At 42.9% G+C, this 21,165-nt stretch overlaps 1 protein-coding gene across 1 annotated transcript; it reads left to right on the top strand.

Annotated features, from left to right (window-relative positions):
* Positions 1-941: 941 nt before the first annotated feature.
* On the top strand, positions 942-20,482 carry pax8 (paired box 8; the record flags this gene model as incomplete). The annotated part of the gene is made up of 11 exons (XM_080476358.1): positions 942-963; positions 7,783-7,948; positions 9,299-9,496; positions 10,344-10,420; positions 10,946-11,071; positions 12,739-12,914; positions 13,020-13,140; positions 13,448-13,714; positions 14,876-14,977; positions 16,000-16,086; positions 20,412-20,482. The coding sequence occupies 11 exons, from the start codon at positions 942-944 to the stop codon at positions 20,480-20,482; spliced, it is 1,413 nt and encodes a 470-aa protein (XP_080332484.1).
* Between the last annotated feature and the right edge of the window lie 683 nt (positions 20,483-21,165).

The following is a 21,165-nucleotide window of genomic DNA, read 5'->3' as shown; positions in this document are numbered from 1 at the left end:
ATGAGAGATATGATTGGAATTAACACTTTATTTATAGAGAAACTTTAAAGTCCTGAAGAGCTGAAATCTCCTAAAATGGAACTTTTAATCCTGAATTCATCAAATCACAACAAATCCCAGTGATTTTTCTTTAAAGTGTCAAAGATTGAACTGCAGAGCGACTTCCTCTGTTTTCTTCTCTTCTCCACCAGAAAAACACTCAAATAATTACAGAAGTTTGTTTTGCAGATTTGTGCCTCCAAATCAAGCGTTTCTCTTAAAAACATCATTTTAACATCCAACATGTTCCTCTATGGGTCACACTGTCACGTTAGTATTGTTGGTATTGACGTACAGGTAATCAACTCAATTATTCTTTTTGGAAAGTAGAAATGGTAAAATGTGTGTTTTGATCGTTGTTGGACACGTGGGAGACAGAAATGTTGTTTATCCACTGATTTTAAGTCTTGAAGTTACAGAAACACATTTTTTATTCAAGCGTACTAATACTGAGTATTACTGCGTGTATGTTTAACTGGATACACTCACTTGCGGTAGTTCTGAGTACATTTTTTGTAGTATTTTTAAACACACGGATGAGGAGGAGCACTAAAGGTCCGTGGAGGTGAAACACCGCGTTTCTCCCAGGAGGAAACAAACTTCCTGTTAATGTGCAGAAAGTTCTGCAGGTTTTTAAAGTTGTGTGCTGCAGCTCCTCCCAAGACCTTCACAGATCATTTACACACACTTCAGAGGCCACACACACACACACACACACACACACACACACACACATGGACACACACACACACACACACACACACTTTCATGACCCCCCTGTCGTCCTGCAGCGTGCGACCGGCTCATGAAGGCGGCCGGACGGCGAGTAGACAGACTTTAACCGGGAGGAGAGACACAATATCACGTTCAGCCTGCGGAGCGCCGGACACACACTCAGGGAAATGTCCACTAACACAGGAAGAGGTAACACACACACACACACACACACACACACACACACACACACACACACACACACACACACACGCCGCTCTGCGAGGAGACACACAACCTTAAACCTCTGCAAGGTTCCCCAAAATGATAAACAACATAGAAACCGTCCACCTTTCTCCCTCCCTCCAGTTTTCATCTCCGTCTCACGAACAGCTGATCGAACAGACGAGTTTCACCGTCTGGCATCATGAGACGGGATGTTTCACGAGGTGGAGATTAAAGACGTCTAATCTGAATAATTCTCCCTGCTCATGAACAGAAACTCAAATTGTCGACTTCAAACTCACAGAATGATCACATGACACCGAGTTTACATCATTTTGAGCAGCAGAAATCCAGGTAGTACGTCCGTGACGGTGAATAAACGCGTATAAATGACATTTAATGCACTTAAACTGACACCAATCAATAAGAAAATGACCAAATTTGTAAATCTATCATTATTATGAGGACTAATATTAATGTATAATGTTTTATTTTACAGTTAAAAGCTACAGTAATGTGTCATAAAGCTTCTACTAAAGGTGTGAAGGTTATTAATAAAGTTCAAATATCTAAACTCCCAAAGTAAAGTTCATTTACCGGGTCGTTGTTGAAAACCAGTTCTAAATGAACTGACCCGGGTCAAATCAAGGTCAAATGAATCTAAAACCAAAATCAACTAGATTATTTCTGCTTCTCCCTCAGATTGACGTTGCTTCAGGAATTCTACCTGGTCGCTTTGTGTGAAGAAGAAGTTTGACCTTTGACATTGAATAAATGTGTATCAATTATATTTATTGGACTTGAACCGACGCCAACAAAATATATATATTATCACTACTAATGTAGAACTTATTTGTTCCCCTACAACATGTGGAAGTAAAGATTGTACAGAAGGTTTGAAGGTTAAAGTTCAAACATCAGACTTTAGTAATCCACCTGGAGAAATTACATTTTTCCCACATTGGGAGCGGCCATATTGCTCAAAGGAGCCGCAGTGGGATTCCAACCTGCAACCTCCCAAGTCCGATTCTCTAACCAGTGGCTGCGGTTGCCATGTCAGGCAGCTCTGTCCACCCAGTGGGGGCGGTTTGGGGTTCGGTGCCTTGCTCAAAGGCACTCTGACGTGTGAAGATGGGGAATCAAACCTGCAACCATCTGATTGAAACACTAAGAATCATGACTTCAAAGTTTGATCTGGTTTCTAAATCTATCTGTCTATGCTTTGTCTTCCCATGCACGCTCTCGTGCACGTTCTCGTGCACATTCTCGTGCACGCTCTCGTGCACGCTCTCGTGCACGCTCCTCCCCCCCGGGGCTTCACTTTAATATCCTGCAGGTTGATGAAGCTTGGCGGAGATTTTTTTCCACAGTCGGCTGGCAGCGTTAATAGAGGCCGCCCTTCTCTCTCTCTCTCTCTCTCTCTCGCTCGCTCGCTCTCTCTCTCTCTCTCTCTCTCTCTCTCTGTCTCTCTCTCTCATATTCTCTCTCTCTTTGTCTCTGTGTCTCTCTCTCTCTGTGTCTCTCTCTCTCTCACCTGCTCTGTGTGTGTGTCTCTCGCTCTGTCTCTCTCTCTCCCTTTGTTTCTCTCTCTCTCTCTCTGTCTCTCTCTCTCATACTCTCTCTCTCTCTTTGTCTCTGTGTCTCTCTCTCTCTCTGTCTCTCTCTGTCCCTCTCTTTCTTGCTCGCACTGTGTCTCTCTCTCTCTGTTTCTCTCTCTCTCTCTCTCTCTCTCTCTCTCTCTCTCTCTCCCTTTGTTTCTCTCTGTCTCTCTCTCTCTCTCTCTCTCTCCCTTTGTTTCTCTCTTTCTCTCTGTCTCTATCTGTCCCTCTCTCTCTCCCTCGCACTGTGTCTCTTTCTCTCTGTGTCTCTCTCTCCCTTTGTTTCTCTCTGTCTCTCTCTCTCTTTCTCTCTCTCTGTCCCTCTCTCTCTCCCTCGCTCTGTGTCTCTCTCTCTCTCTCTCTCTCTCTCCCTTTGTTTCTCTCTGTCTCTCTCTCTCTCTCTGTCCCCCTCTCTCTCCCTCGCTCTGTGTCTCTCTCTCTCTCTGTTTGAAGTGGAGATGAAAGCTGGGCGAGCGAGGGGCAGGAGAGGCACCACTGACTCTATGGCTTAAATTAAAAGCTCTTGCGGAGCAGAGAGGAGTTGAGGGGGAGGAAGAGGAGGAAGAGGAGGAGATTTATAGGGGGGGGGGGGGTCTTCTGGATCCCCCCCCCCCCCCCCCCCCCCCCCACCCACACACACTGGTGGTCCTCAGTGTGTCACAACACTCCAGTTTAAAACATTAAAGCATTAAATCCTCTAAAACATCAAGTTGAGCTTCTTTACCAGCCGAGGAGGAGAATCTTTATATTTTAATGTTTTATTACTTGTTAAATGCACCTTTTATACACCTTTAGTTTGATAAGTACGTTAACTTTCAATTTAACTTTCATAGTTTTAAGGTTTTACCTGCTTTTATCTTCATGTCACTTTACCACAAGACGTTTACAGTTTTATTTATTTTACACATTTAAAAAGGTGTAACTGTAATCAAGTTAGTTTTATTGGCACTTTTATTTTGAATTTTTAGTTGCTTGATAGTCGAGCTTTTAGTTCCACATTTATACTTTATATCCGTTACCTTTCCTAGTAATTGAATAAGCAATGTTAAACAGTTTTTAGTGGAAAACTTCCGTTGTGTTTTGTTTAATCAACAGTGGCGCTCGGAGCCGCTGAAAAAACTTTTTGAAAACGCCCCCACTCCGTCTCCATGGAAACGGGGGGAAAGCACAACTTTTCTCAAACACTGCTACTGCGCTACGACCACAGTAGTAACCAGTAGTTCTGCACATGCTCAGTAGAGCCAATCAGAACAAAGCTTCCTCCGACGTGTCATGACTCCCAGTCCAGATTCTCCTGGACTTGGTACTTTTATTTTGACAGTCACCATAATAACAATCCACCTTGGTAATTTTATTTTGACAGTCACCGTAATAATAATCCAACTTGGTAGCTTTATTTTGACAGTCACTGTAATAACAATCCACCTTGGTAGCTTTATTTTGACAGTCACCGTAATAACAATCCACCTTGGCGGTCTGTCCCTCTGTGTTCTCTTGTTGTTGACGTTTAGAGCTCGTTGTTCTCTGCTGCATGTGAGTGTAGTCTCATTACAAAAACAACCAACAGCACCATCTAGTGGTCCAACATGGTAACTACATTGTTTTCATCATTTCTGTGTGAACGCACATCGTTTTCAAAACATCGCCGTATAAACGCAAATGTTTCTGAAATGCAAAAGCACCTTTTAACTTGAAATGTCGCCGCGTAGTAAACGGGGCTTTACTGTAGTTTATCGAGCTTCATCATCGTCTGATTCAATGCTAACAAGTTAAAAGGCATTAAACTTGTTCATCTTGTTAAAAACATTTAAAACTATTTATTTTGTAAAATTTACAACTAAAAAATATCAACAAAAAAAGTACAAATATGCACATTGATGTTATCAAGTAGTTTTTTTGTGCGACTTTCCAACTTGATTTGTTTATTACATAATAATAATAATAATAATAATAATAATAATAATAATAATAATAATAATAATAATAATAATAATAATAGTTTGGATTTATAAGGCGCTTTCTTCACGCTGACGTCCAGAGACCATGATTCATTCACACCAGTGATGCTAAGCTACGTTGTAGCCACAGCTGCCCTGGGGCTGAGGACAGAGGCCTGGGGACAGAGGACAGAGGGCTGGGGACAGAGGACAGAGGCATGGGGACAGAGGACAGATGACATAGGACAGAGGCCTGGGGACAGAGGACAGATGACATAGGACAGAGGACAGGGGACAGAGGCCTGGGGACAGAGGACAGAGGACAGAGGACAGAGGCCTGGGGACAGAGGACAGAGGCCTGGGGACAGAGGACAGAGGCCTGGCTGCCATTTAGCACCAACGATAGCCACATGATACGCATTAAAATAATAACAGTTTGTCTTTCAGCAGAATATTTCTGTGGTTAAAACTCAAGTTAACTAAAAAAGTGTAAGTAACAAATGACATAACCTCAGATTACTGTTGTTAATGAGGACATTTTTATGATCGCTTAAGTCCAATTTCATCTATTTTGTTAAAAGTTGACACCGAGTTCATCTTTTAAACAACCTCAGTACTTTTCCTTTCAATCAAGTAGAAATTAAACGAAGTCCCATTTCTATTAACTTAAAAACTTTTTGTAAAAAATAAATTTACTGTTTGCAAAGAGAAGATTCCTGCTTTACATCTACACGCGTTTAATATTGTGCAGTTTCTGTAATCTTCATTATTTATTACAAGTGTGTATACTCAAATTTGGAAATGAGTACAAAGTCGGCAAAGTAAAAGTATTTGTACTGGAGTAATTTTCAGTGCTACATCCATCTTTGATTACCTGCTATCAGGTTTAAATGCTTTAACAACCCAGATCCTGCATGTGTTCATGCCAGTAGGTCGACTAGAATGAAGAAAAAACACTTATAATAATCATAAACGTGTGAAGAAGTAAAGCAACAAAGTGATTTCAGTAGTAATTTGAGTATCGTGGAGTCTGTTAGTTCTGGAGATGACGGGTCGAACTACAACGTCTATATTTTCCAAGCAGCATCCGTCACTGGCGGCGCAGCATCAAACAAATTAGCGGCGTATTAATGAGAAGTGTGAGCCGGAGCCTGTGGGTGTGATTCCTAACGAGGTGATTATCCTGCCACAGGAATCAAACCAACATTAGTCACAGACGACACGGCGTCGCTTTTCTCTGCTGTTTGGAGGTGAAACATTAAAACGCCACAATCTCACGCTGAGGAGATTCTTTTTTAAATAAAATCTTTATTTTCTTTTGCAGTTTGATGGAATGATGAACGTCAACATGAACTCAGAACGTCTCAATGAGGATTTTTATTTAGTGAATCTGTCTCTTCTTCTTCCTCTTTGGATTTAATGAACAAAGACAAACTTTTCTTTTCCTCTTTTATTCTATATTTTCCTCTCATTTTTCTTTTTTCTCCATTTATTTCTAATTTATTTATTTTTTCATTTTTAAAATTCCTTTTCCTCATTTTTCTTTTTTTCCCCTTTTCTTCTTTTTTCCAACTTTTTCTTTTCTCTTCTTTTTGCTTTTTTTCTTCATTTTCTCTCTTTAACTTTCTTTTCTTCTTCCCTTCTTTCCGTTCTGTTGTAGAGCACTGTATTAACCCCCAGAGGGGAGCTTCCCTCCCAGCGCCCCCTCGGTAGCAGTGCTCCGGGGGGAGCTGGGGGGGCTGGGGGGGGCCGAGGGTCTTGCTCAGGACCCCAGTCCAGGTTTTGTTCTTACATTCTTTAAAGACGAACCTCGTCATGATAAACGTTGATCTCAGAGAAACTTTAAAACCTCAAATCTACTGAAAGATGTTTTACTGACATTTAAAGCTTTAAATAATTACTGAGCTTTAAAGTAATCCTTTGTTCTGAAGTAAATGTTTTATAACATCGATTTTTATTTATATATTTTTACCTCGATGAAGAAGATTCCGATCAAAGCAGCTGATGAGATTTATTCTTATTAAACCTGCAGAACATGATGAATTCAAGAGTAATCAAATTACATTGATAATGTCTGAATGCAGAGACTTCCTGTACATGAAGGTTTTGAATGGAAATAAGAGTTTTATATAAAGTTTTATTATTGAGGAAATAATCTGTGTTCATTAAGAAGCAGCTGCGTCGACACTGACAGAGGTGACATCACAATAAACATTATATTGTTTATGTACGTGTACAAGTACAAGTACACGTACATGTAAAAGACAATATAAAGGTGGAAGAAGCAGCATTTAGTTTTTTACAATCTTCACCTGCAGAACAAAACTTTTAAATCAGCCTGAAAACATTATGATCTGCTCACACTTCCTCACTTCTTTTATTCCCTTTATGATAATAAAGCTTCTGCTTTATTTATTCTACTTTTTATGAATTTCCTTCCTATGTTTTTATTGCATTATGGTATGCTCTGCAAAGCACTGCGTCTCAGCGGTGCTTTCAGAATAAACCTGCTTAAAAAGGCCTCGTACTTCAAGTTAAAAACTTTTTCCCTTCAGCTTGGAGCTTTTTGTTCTAGTATCTGAATATATCTATATATATATAGACTTAAAATCACGACGCTCTCGAGATCACGGGAGGAAGTGAAGAATCACTAAAGAGTGTAAACACAGAAAGGCAGAAGCCACCAGGTGCCGACGATCACACACATCAGGACAGGGAGCAGCAATCAGAACCGCCGGAGGGGGGGGGGGGGGGGGGGGGGGGGGGGGTGTAAAGTGGCCCAATTCAGATGTTCTGATCTTATATATTATAATTGTTTTAATTGTTGCCTCTGATTCAAATATCTTATGATTTTTTTTTTATATTTGAGACTCTGTTTAAATCTTTTTAATTCCAATAAGTTAATTATTACAGGAAACCATCAAAGAAATGTTTCAGTTTATGTCTCTTAAACTGAAAATATATGAAAGTTTCAGTCTAAAACTAAAGAAAAATTAAGTACTGCGATTGTACTCAGAGTTTTTGAAAAGAATATCAGGAAGGAAAACTTAAATGTACAAAATGTGAAACTTGTGGCCGAATACGAATCGACCATGTTTGAATTAATTAATTAATTAATTGTATTTTCTTTCTTGTTCTTAAAGTCTGTAAAGACGCCCGGCTCCTCTGGTTCATCACTTTAATGTGTGCAGCGTTGATAATCATGGTGAGGTAATGTGTCGTTGTGGTTCGTTGACGTTTACTAGTGTTCATCCCCCCTCCTCCCCCAGGTCATGGGGGTCTTAACCAACTAGGTGGAATGTTTGTTAATGGCCGCCCGCTTCCGGAGGTCATCCGGCAGCGCATCGTGGACATGGCCCACCAGGGGGTCCGGCCCTGCGACATCTCCAGGCAGCTCCGGGTCAGCCACGGCTGCGTCAGCAAGATCCTGGGCCGGTGCGTGCACTGGGGGGGCCACCGGGGGGGGGAACTGGGGGGGCACTGGGGGGGGGGAATATCAGTTTCTGTAAAAACCCAGGTCGGTGTAAACGTGAGCGTGGTGGTCTGTCCACTAGAATGTCCGTGTTCATGTCCGTGTGAGTGGTTTCACTACAAAAACCACCAAATGGCGCCAACTGGTGGCCTGGCATGTGAACTGCATCGTTTTCAGTGTTTCTGCCGTTTTCAGAGCGTTGCAGTGTAAACACAAAACCTTTTCTGAAACGGAAAAACGATCCTCACAGGACAAAAGCAGCGACACACACACACACACACACACACACACACACACACACACACACACACACACACACACACACACACACACACACAGATTAACTCAAACGGCGGTGAGTCGATAGTAAAGCGCTGCAGCTCTGAGACTTGATTCACCAATATGCTCATGAACGGTTCTTAAAGCAGCTTTAATGTCTTTTTACACGACGAGATGAAATACTTCACTTGCTTGTCTCGTCACACATCACTTAAACTAAACACACACACTTATACTTAAATCTAAGAAAACCACGGTGGCACTGCAGACTGACATAAGACTGGATTATCAACATAAGGAATATTTAAATCAAATGAAATGGAAACAAAAAGATTTAGAAGAATAAAAAGTCCCACGCCAGCATTGCAGCAGCGGTGTCACACATACGGCCTCACGAGGCCACAATCCCGTCAAAACACCAAGAAAATGGTGAAAATGCCAAAGAAAACGTTGATTTAAAAAAGAAAACAGACATTTCTTAAGAGCAACACTGAGAGCTGATAGGTCAGTGATGCTGCCATGAACAATAGTCAACTAGCATTTAGCCTCAAAGCCACGCTGCCAGGAGGAGTTTGTAAAAAATACACATAATGCAACAGTTAGAGAAGTTTTCTGAACATTTCATAGTATTTTGCACCAGAACATTTGAGTGAAATTGGCTTTATGTCGTCATCTTCTGTCGTTATTGTTTGTTTGTTTTTGTGAAAATACCAGCATGTCATCACACGTCAGCACAACAAAGAACAACTTTAAAGTTTGAATTGATTTTATTATTACGGAACTCTTATACTGGTAACTCAAATGTGTTTGACACTCTGCAGTAAAGTAACTTATGTATTCATGGTATTTCAATGGTAACAGTGTCTGATTTGAAAACTTCAATAAATTAGCCACTATTTGAGAACTTGATCTTTATTTTAGTAACTCCAGAACTTTCAGTTTGTTTGGTTTTTAATCTGTGGATCCTCTCTAGTCCCACACTAATGAATGGATCCTGTTAATTTAACCTTCACCTCGTCCTCCGTCTCCTTCAGCTACTACGAGACGGGCAGCATCAAGCCCGGCGTGATCGGCGGCTCCAAGCCCAAAGTGGCCACGCCCAAGGTGGTGGACAAGATCGCCGAGTACAAGAGGCAGAATCCCACCATGTTCGCCTGGGAAATCAGAGACCGGCTGCTGGCGGAGGGCGTGTGCGACAGCGACACGGTGCCCAGCGTGAGCTCCATCAACAGGTGACACAATCAATTAGGGAGGAAGCGGCGCCGGCGGTGCGGCCGGCCGGCGGTGCGGTGCGGTGCGGCCGGCGATGCGGTGTGGCCGGTGGTGCGGTGCGGTGCGGCCGGCGATGCGGTGCGGCCGGTGGTGCGGTGCGGTGCGGCCGGCGGTGCGGTGCGGTGCGGTGCGGTGCGGCCGGCGATGCGGTGTGGCCGGTGGTGCGGTGCGGTGCGGCCGGCGATGCGGTGCGGCCGGTGGTGCGGTGGGGCCGGCGGTGCGGCCGGCGGTGGGGCCGGCGGTGCGGCCAGCGGTACAGCCGGCGGTGCGGTGCGGCCGGCGATGCAGTGCGGCCGGTGGTGCGGTGCGGCCGGCGGTACGGCCGGTGGGGCCGGCGGTGCGTTGCGGCCGGCGGTGCGGCGTGTGGTGCGGTGCGGTGCGGCCGGCGGTGCGGTGCGGTGCGGTGCGGTGCGGTGCGGTGCGGTGCGGCCGGCGGTGCGGCCGGCGGTGCGGCCGGCGGTGCGGCCGGCGGTACAGCCAAGACTCACTGGACGTCTGTGACGACTCCGGTGGTCAAAAGACTCATTTTAACCCTCAGAAACTGTTTGATGATTTAACACTATCACGGGCGTCTCCGTCATTGACATTAATAAATAAACAATCTAGCATGAAAATGTTTTTTTAAGGTTTTAAATCGCTTGTTTCTGTTGATAAACATTTATTATTACATGATCAAAAGGTAACAACTGATATTTTTGGTCATTTTAGGAATTTTAACAGTTTTCAAATGTCTAAACAGGTCGTTTCTCACCAGAACATCTGCTTATCAAAGTGACAGTGAATATTAAATTGTCCGTCTCGTTTCAGAATAATTCGCACGAAGGTGCAGCAGCCGTTCAACCTCCCGCTGGACGGTAAAGGTTTGAGTCCAGGACAAACATTAAGTAAGTAAACACCGAGGATCTGCTGCCTCCGCCAGCCAAACAGACGTTTTCTCACTTTTACACGAAATAAAATGTGTCTGGAGCCGCAAAATATTTAAATTCCCTGAAATTAAGAAAAACAAATTGCTGTACAAACAAATATTGGTTCATGAAGTGTCATGGTGGAAAAACTGTATTTCAGTACATTTTTAGCTTTTCCTTCATCTCAGCAAATTTAGCGACTTTAGCAGTTTATCGATTTACAGCGGCTCTGCGGCTCCTCCTGGTTTTAGCCAAACTGGCATTTTTATTTCCTTTTCCTCCTTTTTTCTTATTTATTCCTTTTTTCTCTCTTTTACTTTTTTTTTCTTTTTCTGAAAAAAACAGTTTTGATCATTTCAGTTCAACCTTGAATTATTATTATTATTTTCTACAAATGGATCAAACTTGTGACCTCGTGGCTGAAGTGTACAGTATCGTTTCTACGCTCTGTAACGATCCCTCCTCCTCCTCTTCCTCCTCCTCCTCCTCCTCCTCCTCCATCAGTTCCCAGCTCAGCCGTCACTCCTCCTGAGTCTCCACAGTCGGACTCTTTGGGCTCCACCTACTCCATCAGCGGCTTGTTGGGGATCCCCCAACCCTCCGCCGAGGGCAAGCGGAGCCACGACGACAGTAAGAACTCGCCGTTTGCTTTAACCGACCTCACGCGTCGCCGCTTCAGCCCCCCAGAACTGAAACACTTCAGCTTCCTTCCACAAACGGCAGTTCACTTTCTAATTCTTCATCTATTTGCACAAGCAAACTTTCAAAAATCTGTTCTCTCTTAGTGAACATTGTGAAAACATTGTGACGGTGATAGTTGTTCCGTCTCAGATGCTCTATTAACAACGAGCCACCAGTCATGTGAATAATCAACTATCGGACCTTTGTGTTCTTCATCATCATTTACAGGCCTCCTACTGATTGAACTGGTTTTTTCCAACACGTTTCGAAATATTAAAAATATGGGTTTTATTTCAGTCTTAAAGTTTTAATTTTAGTATTTCATTGAGCCTGGTGCCGCTTGTTTTCATTCGGCCTCATGGAGTGATACTCTGAGAGGCAGTTGCTTCGTTAAAAGTTAATATTAGAAGTATGCAGAAGACGTGTCGTGCAGTTTAATCATGTACATTATGTCTGGAAAGCTTGCACAAGGCCAGTTTGAATGAAAAGTGAAGAACTGGAGTTAGAAACGAACTGATTGTGTTCTCCAGAGGCTAAACTGCTAATATGCTAACAACCTGCTAAGGTGGGTTGATGTCAGATTATTTTAAAACGGAATTAAAACGGAGAAGCAAGTGCAGACAGAGGATCTGATCATATGTTGGTAATTGAAGGTGTGAATGGCGACAAGCAACACGAGGAGGAAATGATGCCATGTAGCACTGAGTGGTTGCTAAGTTCATGCTAAGGGATGCTAAATGGTGTATTACCACATGGTAGCAGTTAGCTAAACTAAAGAGAACTGGGCCTAAGATAGAGCCCTGAGGGACGCCATGCAGCATAAGTTGGTGTAGTGGGACTTTAACCAATCACCAGCTAATTCTGGCTGAAGAAGTTCCGACCGTCCGGACCGAAGTCTGTCGGTGCTGCACTGCTGAAACTTCGTCACTGCCGTGTGCTGCTCATGCTAATGACTCGCTAATGACTATCAGTCATATTTTAATCATGTTTAGCATGTAGCCTCGCGACTGTGCGAGCCTCGCAGCTCGTTAACATGTCGGCGGGCGGAGTTACGTGATGCACCTGAACGCATCACTCACAGCTGTCAGCTCAGGTGGTGAAAACCAGACCAACATGGCGGCTCAGACGCAAACTTTGTTTTATCAATGAAAATATAGTTCTAAAAACATCTTAAGTAAGAAATAAGTTGCGATTGAAAAGTTAAAACCCCACTTTACAGAAGTGTGCCTGCTGTGAGGGGGCGTGGCTTACTGTGAGGGGGCGTGGCCTATGAGTTCGACAGCTTCTTCTCGGAGTATGAACTCCATATTTATTTCGGCTGAACGTCACTGCCCAACTTTTCTTCTGGTTCTTCGGGGTGATTGTAGGAGTCTGCAGGGGCCTTTAGTTTTAACCCTCATGGTTACTACCGTCACGAAAACAGGCTGATCGAAGCTCTTTGAATTTGGATTAATAAATCAACTGGATGGCAGAAGGTTCATTTGAGGGTGAATTGAGTCTTTACCTGTAAATCAGGTGTTTTAATAATTGAAGAAGAGGGAGCAGCGACTCGTGATTCACTTCTGAAGAGCCTCAGACTGATGAACAGTTTCACCGCTGCCTTGCTTCCTCCTCAGGTGATCAGGAGAGTTGTCGGCACAGCGTGGACTCCCAGGGCAGCGGCGGCGTCCCGAGGAAGCAGATGAGGGTGGACCACTTCTCCGCAGCCTCGCAACACCTGGACTGCGGCTTCGATCGGCACCACTACCCGCCGGACTCCTTCAGCTCCGCCTCGGCCAGCAAAGCAGAGCAGGTAGAAGATGGAGGTTTGGTTTGACCGTGCAGTGAGAAGCCACCCCGTCTGATTGAAGCTCCTTCAGACTTCCAGTAACAGCTGATCCCCGTTCTTCTTCTGCAGACTTTGTACCCGCTGTCCCTCATCAATGGCGGCCTAGACGAGGCCAAGACCAGCCTGTCGACATCCGGCTCGGCCATCGGGAGGAACCTGTCGGCCCACCAGAGCTACGCCATGGTGACCGGTGAGACGCCCACCGATCCAGGACGCCTGTTGGCCTCCATTGGCCACGGAGCCGTTCAGTCCACGTTCACCACGGGGAATCAAACTGAGGAGGTTTTCAAAGTGTGGGGTGGGGTGGGGTGGGGTGGGGTGGGGTGGGGTGTCCACCAGTCTGGGGGACGCGTCTTTCAAAAGCGTCTTAATGCTACGCGGCCTTTGAAAACCTCCTGCTCACCACCGCTCATTTCATTTTATGTTTTGACATTTTAAACATTTTCCTCCCATATTCACCACTTTGTTTTTATTCCCTCCGCCCGCCGCTCCGTCAGAGCCCCTTCAGACGCTGCCGCTCTGTCTAAAACAGGAAATGTCCCCAGAGGTGACCAGCACCAGCCCGTCGCCCAGCGTGGCGTTCCCGGAGCTGCAGGCGCTGCAGAAAAACCTTTCTGTCAGCGGCTGCGGTGGAAACGCTGGCGGCGGCTGCGGCGGCGGCTGCGGCGGCGGCGGCGGCTCCAACCATTTCCCCAACACCATCAACTCATACTCCCATCATGCACCAGTGTACGGCCAGTTCAGCAGTCAGTCTATCATCTCAGGTAACGCAGGGATCCATCCCACTCATCCCATTCGTCGCTCCAACCCGATCATCAATGTTTCATTTTTGCATTATTAAAACAAAACAATGCAAAAATTCCTCATGTCAAATATACATGCTTTTTTTTTTTAATAGTACAATGGAAAGGTTTTTTTCCCCCATTATTTGAATCATATTTTGTGCCGTTTTCAACTTTCAACTCATAAAAATTGTAAAAAAAAAATGTCTGTATTTTTCATAGTTTTTTTTCAAGAAAAGGCCAAAAATTTGTCCTTTTTTAAATTTATTTAAAGATTTTTGTTACTTTCACTTCCGGAAGCTTTGTAAATTTTCTATTTGAAAAACACGAGCTGGATTTTATATTTGAGTTTATTTTAAAAACTATTTAATCTTGTAATGCAGTTATTTGCGGAGAAAGGATATTTTACATTAATATTTTTACTGGCCGTAAAAAATACTTGTATGTAAACTGTACAGCTATATCTCAAAATGTCAATTACATTTTAGATTATTCACATATAAACTGAAATATTTGAAGTTCTTTATTCATTTTACCTTATGTATCATGTAAATCCAAAATACAGTATTAGAAAAATTGACTAACAATTTTTTCTATAATTGTCCCGTTTAGACTTTAATTCATGATTAAAGGTCCCATATTATGCAGTTTTTCCACATTGTTGTCAGAGGTCCAACAACATAATGTTCATGGTATATTTCCACAAATCCAGCCTTGGTCCTAAATTTCAAAATAAAAGTCCCTCTCATGAGCTCTACTGAGAACAGGCCGTTTCTGTGTCTGTACCTTTAAATATTAACAAGCTGAGATATAAATAATGAAAATTTAAAAAAAAAGACATCGCTTATAATTTTCCAGGTCAGAGCTCTTCTACCTGTGGGAGGGTCAAAGTGAGTATTCACTACCAGAGGGAGGAGTTATTTCCCCCCATGATGTCATGAAGGGAAAATTTCTGATTTGCCGGGATGAGTAGAGGAAGAGAGGGAGAGGCCCTGAAGACACAGATTACTGTTAGAAAAGCATTACAAAGTGAAAATTAACATGATTATAGGACCTTTAAGACTTTGTGTTTTGTACTTCGTGTATGCTATGTGTGGTATATTCCGTGTATTCAGTGATTCCATCTACTCGCGTGTTTTTCAGGGCGTGACATGGTGAGCTCCACCCTGCCGGGGTATCCACCTCACATCCCATCCCCGGCCCAGACCGGATACTCGTCCTCGGCCATCACAGGCATGGTAGCAGGTGAGAGAGAGAGCAAGAGAGAGAGAGAGAGAGAGCGAGAGAGAGAGAGAGAGAGAGAGAGAGAGAGAGAGAGAGAGAGAGAGAGAGAGAGAGAGAGAGAGAGAGAGAGAGAGAGAGAGAGAGAGAGAGAGGTTAGTAGATTAACACAGGCAGGCTGGGTTAATGAGCAGCCTCCTCCAGGGCGGGCGTTCGGGCCCGGGGGGTCCGAGGAACAGGCCGGGGGGTTCCGCCCTGCTGCCCACACCCCCCAACCAGACACCTCCCACCACACATCGCCATGGGAACAGGGGGGCCCAGAGGGGGGGGAGACGCAAGGGGGTGTAAAGTCTGGATATGAACGAAGAAGAGGAGGTCTTTGTGTGTGTGTGTGTGTGTGTGTGTGTGTGTGTGTGTGTGTGTGTGTGTGTGTGTGTGTGTGTGTGTGTGTGTGTGTGTGTGTGTGATGTGCTTTTTTTTTCTTTTTATTTGAAGTCTGCCCTCCGAAGCGCGAAATGAGAGGGTCTGATTTATTATTTTTCTGGTGGGCTCGCTGTGAGGAAGCGTTGATACACAATTACTGAGTGGAAGGTGTGTGTGTGTGTGTGTGTGTGTGTGTGTGTGTGTGTGTGTGTGTGTGTGTGTGTGTGTGTGTGTGTGTGTGTGTGGTAGAGGGGGAGCTCAGGGATTCATTCCAGCCAACATAATTACCAATTAGATATTGAATGTTTGAAAAAAAAAAAGAAAAAGAAAAAGAAGAAGAAGAAAGAGGAGTGGCAGGGAGGCTGAAGCAGGAAGTGCAGGAGGAGGAGGAGGAGGAGGAGGAGGAGGAGGAGGAGGAAGAGCTGGGTGCACGCACCACTGGGCTGAGGGATTTCACCCTCCGCCGTCCACCTGCACTGCAGATTAATGGTTTACCGGCTGCACTAACTGTTGGTGAATTATGAGCAGATGCTGGCGCCCGGAGCGCCCGTCCATGTCTGCCTCCATGTGAGTCTGATCTGTGAGATGAAGAAGAGGTTTGTTGTTGTTTACCTTGTGTTCAGGTGCAGACTACTCGGGGCAGTCCTACAGCCATTCTCCGTACACGTCGTACAGCGAAGCCTGGAGGTTCACCAACTCCACCATACTGGGTGAGTCAGCTCCTCACCTGCTTCTCTTACGTAACGGATTCTGTTGCAGAGCGCCCCACCTGACTTCCTCCTCCTCCTCCTCCTCCTCCGTCGTCATGTGACTTCGCTGCGTTGCTCCTATTGGTCGTTTGAGCAGTGCATTCTGGGTAGTAAACACACAAAGCTAGCAGCACAAATCAGAAGAAGCAGACGCAAAAACAAAAAGTTGGAAAATATCGTGCGGCCAGACGTGGAGTCGAGAGGAAGAAGTAGTGAGGAAGACTCTCATTGGCACCTGGTCTGAAGACTTTATATCACCGTTGTTAGTGGCTACCCATTAGCCACGAGCTAACTAGCCTAGCCACCATGGGATAAAGGGGCGGGACTTCCTCTTTCGGTCCGGACCAATCAATGAGCTGTGTTTCTTCTTCACTTCCTCTCTGGTCAGTGTTCGTTTCAGGCGACAGCGCCCCCTAGCCGTCAGCTGCTGTAACTGCGCGACGTTTTCCAGGCGGTGTGACGCTCTGCTAGCATGTCTGGACGGAATTCTCACATTTTCTCATAAAGTTGAAGCGTAACGGTGAAATGAAAACTTAAACTAATCTACTGAAGAGGAAACTCAGGCCCCGATTACACGACAACGTTTCAACTCATAATTCACCTTTTCATTTCAAAGAAGTGTCGCGTTTACACGGCAAGGTTTGAAAACCATGTAGTTTCCACGTTGGGCCACTGGTGGGTGCTGTTGATTGTTTCTTTTAACGACACACACATGCAGCAGAGAACAACGAGCTCTGAACATTAACAACAGGAGAACAGTCTAGTGGACAGACCACCAAGTTGGATTGGTGTTACGGTAACTGTCAAAATAAAAGCACCAAGTCCCGGGAGAATATGGACTGAGAGTCATGACACTCTGGAGTGAAAAGTTGTTGCTCTGCATACCGTTGTGGTGTAAACTGTCACGGTGTGAACGGCCCTAACGTCTAACTCGTCATGTTGACACACCGCGGTGATAAAAGTACAAGAGTACAAGACTTGTAACTTTGATTTTGTTGGGATCAATCAACAATGAAACTTTTAAATTATATTTAAAAAAATTATTATTAATTACTATTCATTTTCCATTTATTGCTATTTTTTCCAAAATGATTTCTCATTTCTTACACATTAATTAAAGTATTTCCAACATTTTTTTCCATCACATTTGTAGTTATTTAAAGTTATATATCATTGACATTATAAGGCAGGTCTGATTTACACTGTAAAACTGTTTTTAATGTGCAGTCACGTTCCATACATCCAATTAATCGCTCTTATCTTTCCACATAACGCATCATTTCATCGCTTAAGAGCCTCAGAAACGTCTCGACAGAATCAATTCCATTTCTTGAGCTAGAAGTGATGAAACGAGTGTCATTTTGCTCATTTTTACACTCCAACAGACCTCTGAGGATATAAACAACTTATAAAGACATTCATTTAAGACTCAAAAGACCCAAAATAAATATATATATATTATAAAAAACTCCTAAATTCCCCAGCTATTCAAAAGAGGAACCAACAAAGGGTTAAGATTCAGACAGAACGATAAAAACCAGGCGAAAAACAATTGAACAAAACAAAAATGAGGATTAAATGAAGAAAAGAGACATTCTGCCACGTTTACAATCAGTTTGACTTAATTAACTTAATTAACTTTAATTTAACTCCAGTTGAAGTTACTTAAACTCAATTTATTTTAATTACTTTTACTGGCAATCAGAGAAAATATGAAGGGTTCCTGAAGGTTCACGTTTACATGTGAATTAAGTGGAAAATCCAGAGCAATCGGTTTTTATTCCCACCTGATCTGCTGCAGGTCTGCATGGACGCAGAGCGACAAAACAAAAAAGTATTAAAAGTACTCGCTTTTTTTAACTCCGGTGTGTGAAATTGACCTCAGAGCAAAAGTCAGGAGGCGTTTTTTTAATGATTGATGGATTTGAGGGAGTCGTGTGTAAATACATCCAAACGCATGCATGAATACACACAATGAAACTGTATGTTACCATGGCAACAGCAGCTTAATCATTAGCAACGACATGGATCGTCGATCACTGAACTTGTATCGCAGTTTCAAGTCATAATAGGAAGGAAAAAAAAAACAACAACTTGTAGATTGACGTTTAAGTAAAATAATACTCAACAATACTTGAGTATTTATTTGGAGGGATGAAGGAAACCGAAGTGGAGGAATCAAGTCACTTCTAAATTGGTGAAATACCAAGAATTTCTATTTTCCAAAATGTTTTTAAGATGTGAAAATAGTTTACTAGTACTAAGTCAGGGTGTGTTTCCATGGTGACGGTTCATCTGCTGTTGGACAAACAGCGTCACAATAATTTAGAAGAAGAATTGAACTAAATTACTACTTATTTTTCCGCTTTTACTGAATCAAAGAAGTTAAATCAATTACTTTTAACAATTTGTACTTTCTTTTAACTAAGTAAACTTCTCACCTCTTTGCTATTACATTTATTCACTTATTTTGTTGTTGTTACTATTTTGTTTTCTTTATTATTTAAATGCCTAATTTCAGTAATTCCTATTGTACTTAGTTATTTTATGTTTGATTAAATCTTGTTATTCTTTCTTTTGAGGCCTTAGAGTTTATTACTATACCATAGTATACTATACTATCCTGTAGTAGAATATACTATACTAAATTATACTCCACTATGCTATAGCAGAATAAACTAAACTATACTGTACAAGACTATGGCAGAATATACTATATCAAACTGTACTACACAATACAATAGCATACTATAAGGAAATATACATTATGATAATATACTACACTAAACTATACTGCAATATACTATGGCATAGTATAGTATAGTGTAATATACGGTACCATACTGGAGTATAGTTTACAGTACTATACTATAGTATATTATACGGTACTATGCTATACTACAGCAGAATATGCTTACTAAACTATGCTGTACTATACTCTACTATAGCAGAATATACTATACTAAACTGCACTATACTATTGTATACTACACAGTATTGTACTATATAGTATATATACTATACTGCACTACGCTATACTATAGTAGATGACACTATACTATAGTATATTATCCTATAGTATACTAAACAATATTATGGTATTCTATGCTTGAGTATAGTACAAGATTTACTACTACATTACACTGTACAATATTGTACTGTAGCAGACTATACTATACCATGGTATTCTACGCTATGCTAGACTATGCTATGCTATACTAACTACGCCGCACTATACTACGCTACGCTACACTATACTACGCTACGCTACAATATACTATGCTATGCTACACTACACTACGCTACACTATACTACGCTACACTATACTACGCTACGCTACAATATACTATGCTATGCTACACTATACTACGCTACGCTACACTATACTACGCTATGCTACGCATCGGATTTAAAAGAAGGGAGTGAAGTAGTTTCTTCTAATGATCCTACTGATACACCGCTAATTATTAAAAATATGTAAAGGAATACATGTCACGTACTTATTAGTAATATATATTTTTATGTACAGGTAAATAAGCTGAGTGTTTTTCTCTGAGGGTATAAATCATATTGTTGTAAACATCACATTTTATTGTTGGAAGACGACGCAGAAGTTTGTAGGAATCTTTTATTTTACAGGAAAAAAAACTATTTTCATATATACATTATGATAATATACTACACTAGAAAAGTTTAAATCTGTGTGATTTTGATCCGTTTCACACTTTCAAACTGATTTTTGTAAACATAAGCTCCTTAAGAACAGAATTATTTAAGTGAGAAAAGCTTTTAAACCTTTATAGATTACTCACTGAGGTTAAAAGTTTCCACTCTGGAGGATATTTAAAATCTAAAAACAATATTCACAATGTCTAGTACATAAATTCAGTTAATTACATCTATTTGTAGAAGGTCCATTTCCTTTGCCTCGCCCAGTCCGACAATATCCGGAGTTACGAGGAAAGAATTGGTTTTAAATGCTCCTTTAATGGTATTATAGAACACAATCAAACTCTAATGTTCTCAATAAAAAAACACTAACGATGCTCTGACTGGTGATATAACGGCGCTGAAACTCAAAATTCTAATTCAAAATGTTCCGATTTTCAAATTCAAACAAAAAAATTTAATTCAAAATTTAAAAATTCTATTAAAAAAATCTAAATGTTAATCAAGTCAACATTTAATCAGTGGAAAAGAAACAAGGGAACGTTCCATGTTGGTTCCTGTAAGAACGTAGAGCGTCTGATCCCCGCTAACGCCCTCCCTCTGTCTCCCCCTGCAGGCTCGCCCTATTACTACAGCTCGGCCTCCCGCACCGGCCCCCCCTCTGCAGCCGCCTACGACCACCTCTAGTCCCCGCCCCCCCCTCGCCCCCGCCCCCGCCGCAGCTGATCTTGGACCAAGGCAGCGAAACTGGATGTGAACTTGAGACTCAGCTGATGAACCAGCGACACATTTCATTTGTTTTTTTTTTTACATTTCCTCTTCATCCTCTTATTTATTCCCTGAAGCAGGACTCACAGGTTTACACCCTGAACGGCCTCACATGGTGCACGCAGTGCTTTTCAAAGTGAGAGCGCTTCGGGGGGGGGGGGGTCAGGGGGTTGGAGGCGGGGTTACTTTCTTATCCCTACATCAGAGTCAGGTCCCGTCCACGCCACGACGCCGTTCCATGTAGCGGCGTCCTTCTCTTTCCCGACCGTCGACACGTCGCGGCGTTTTGGGAGTGACGACTCGGCTTTTTTTTTTTTTTAAACGGGTTCCAGAGTAGAGAAATTTGAAAACGCCACCTGGACGGGCAAGACGCACATTAACCAAAAACGATGATGTCATCACCCCGCCTCTCGACCAGATGACCCCGCGACGTCACCGAGCAACAACATCAACAATGGCGGACGGCCTCCTCCAGGGGGCGCCGCAGAAGCCGCTGATGCTCGTCGGCTGTTGGATTTGTCTTCTTCTCTGTTTCTGCCGTATTTCTGTGGCGGCGATACAGCGCCACCTATTGGCTTTGGTTCGTTTTCAGGGCGGGGCCT

The sequence above is a fragment of the Lipophrys pholis genome (assembly GCF_963383615.2).
Source record: "Lipophrys pholis genome assembly, chromosome: 12".
In the NCBI taxonomy this organism is placed as follows: Eukaryota; Metazoa; Chordata; class Actinopteri; order Blenniiformes; family Blenniidae; genus Lipophrys; species Lipophrys pholis.
Note: the sequence above shows the minus strand (reverse complement) of the source record. Positions and strands in the feature narration are given on the sequence as shown.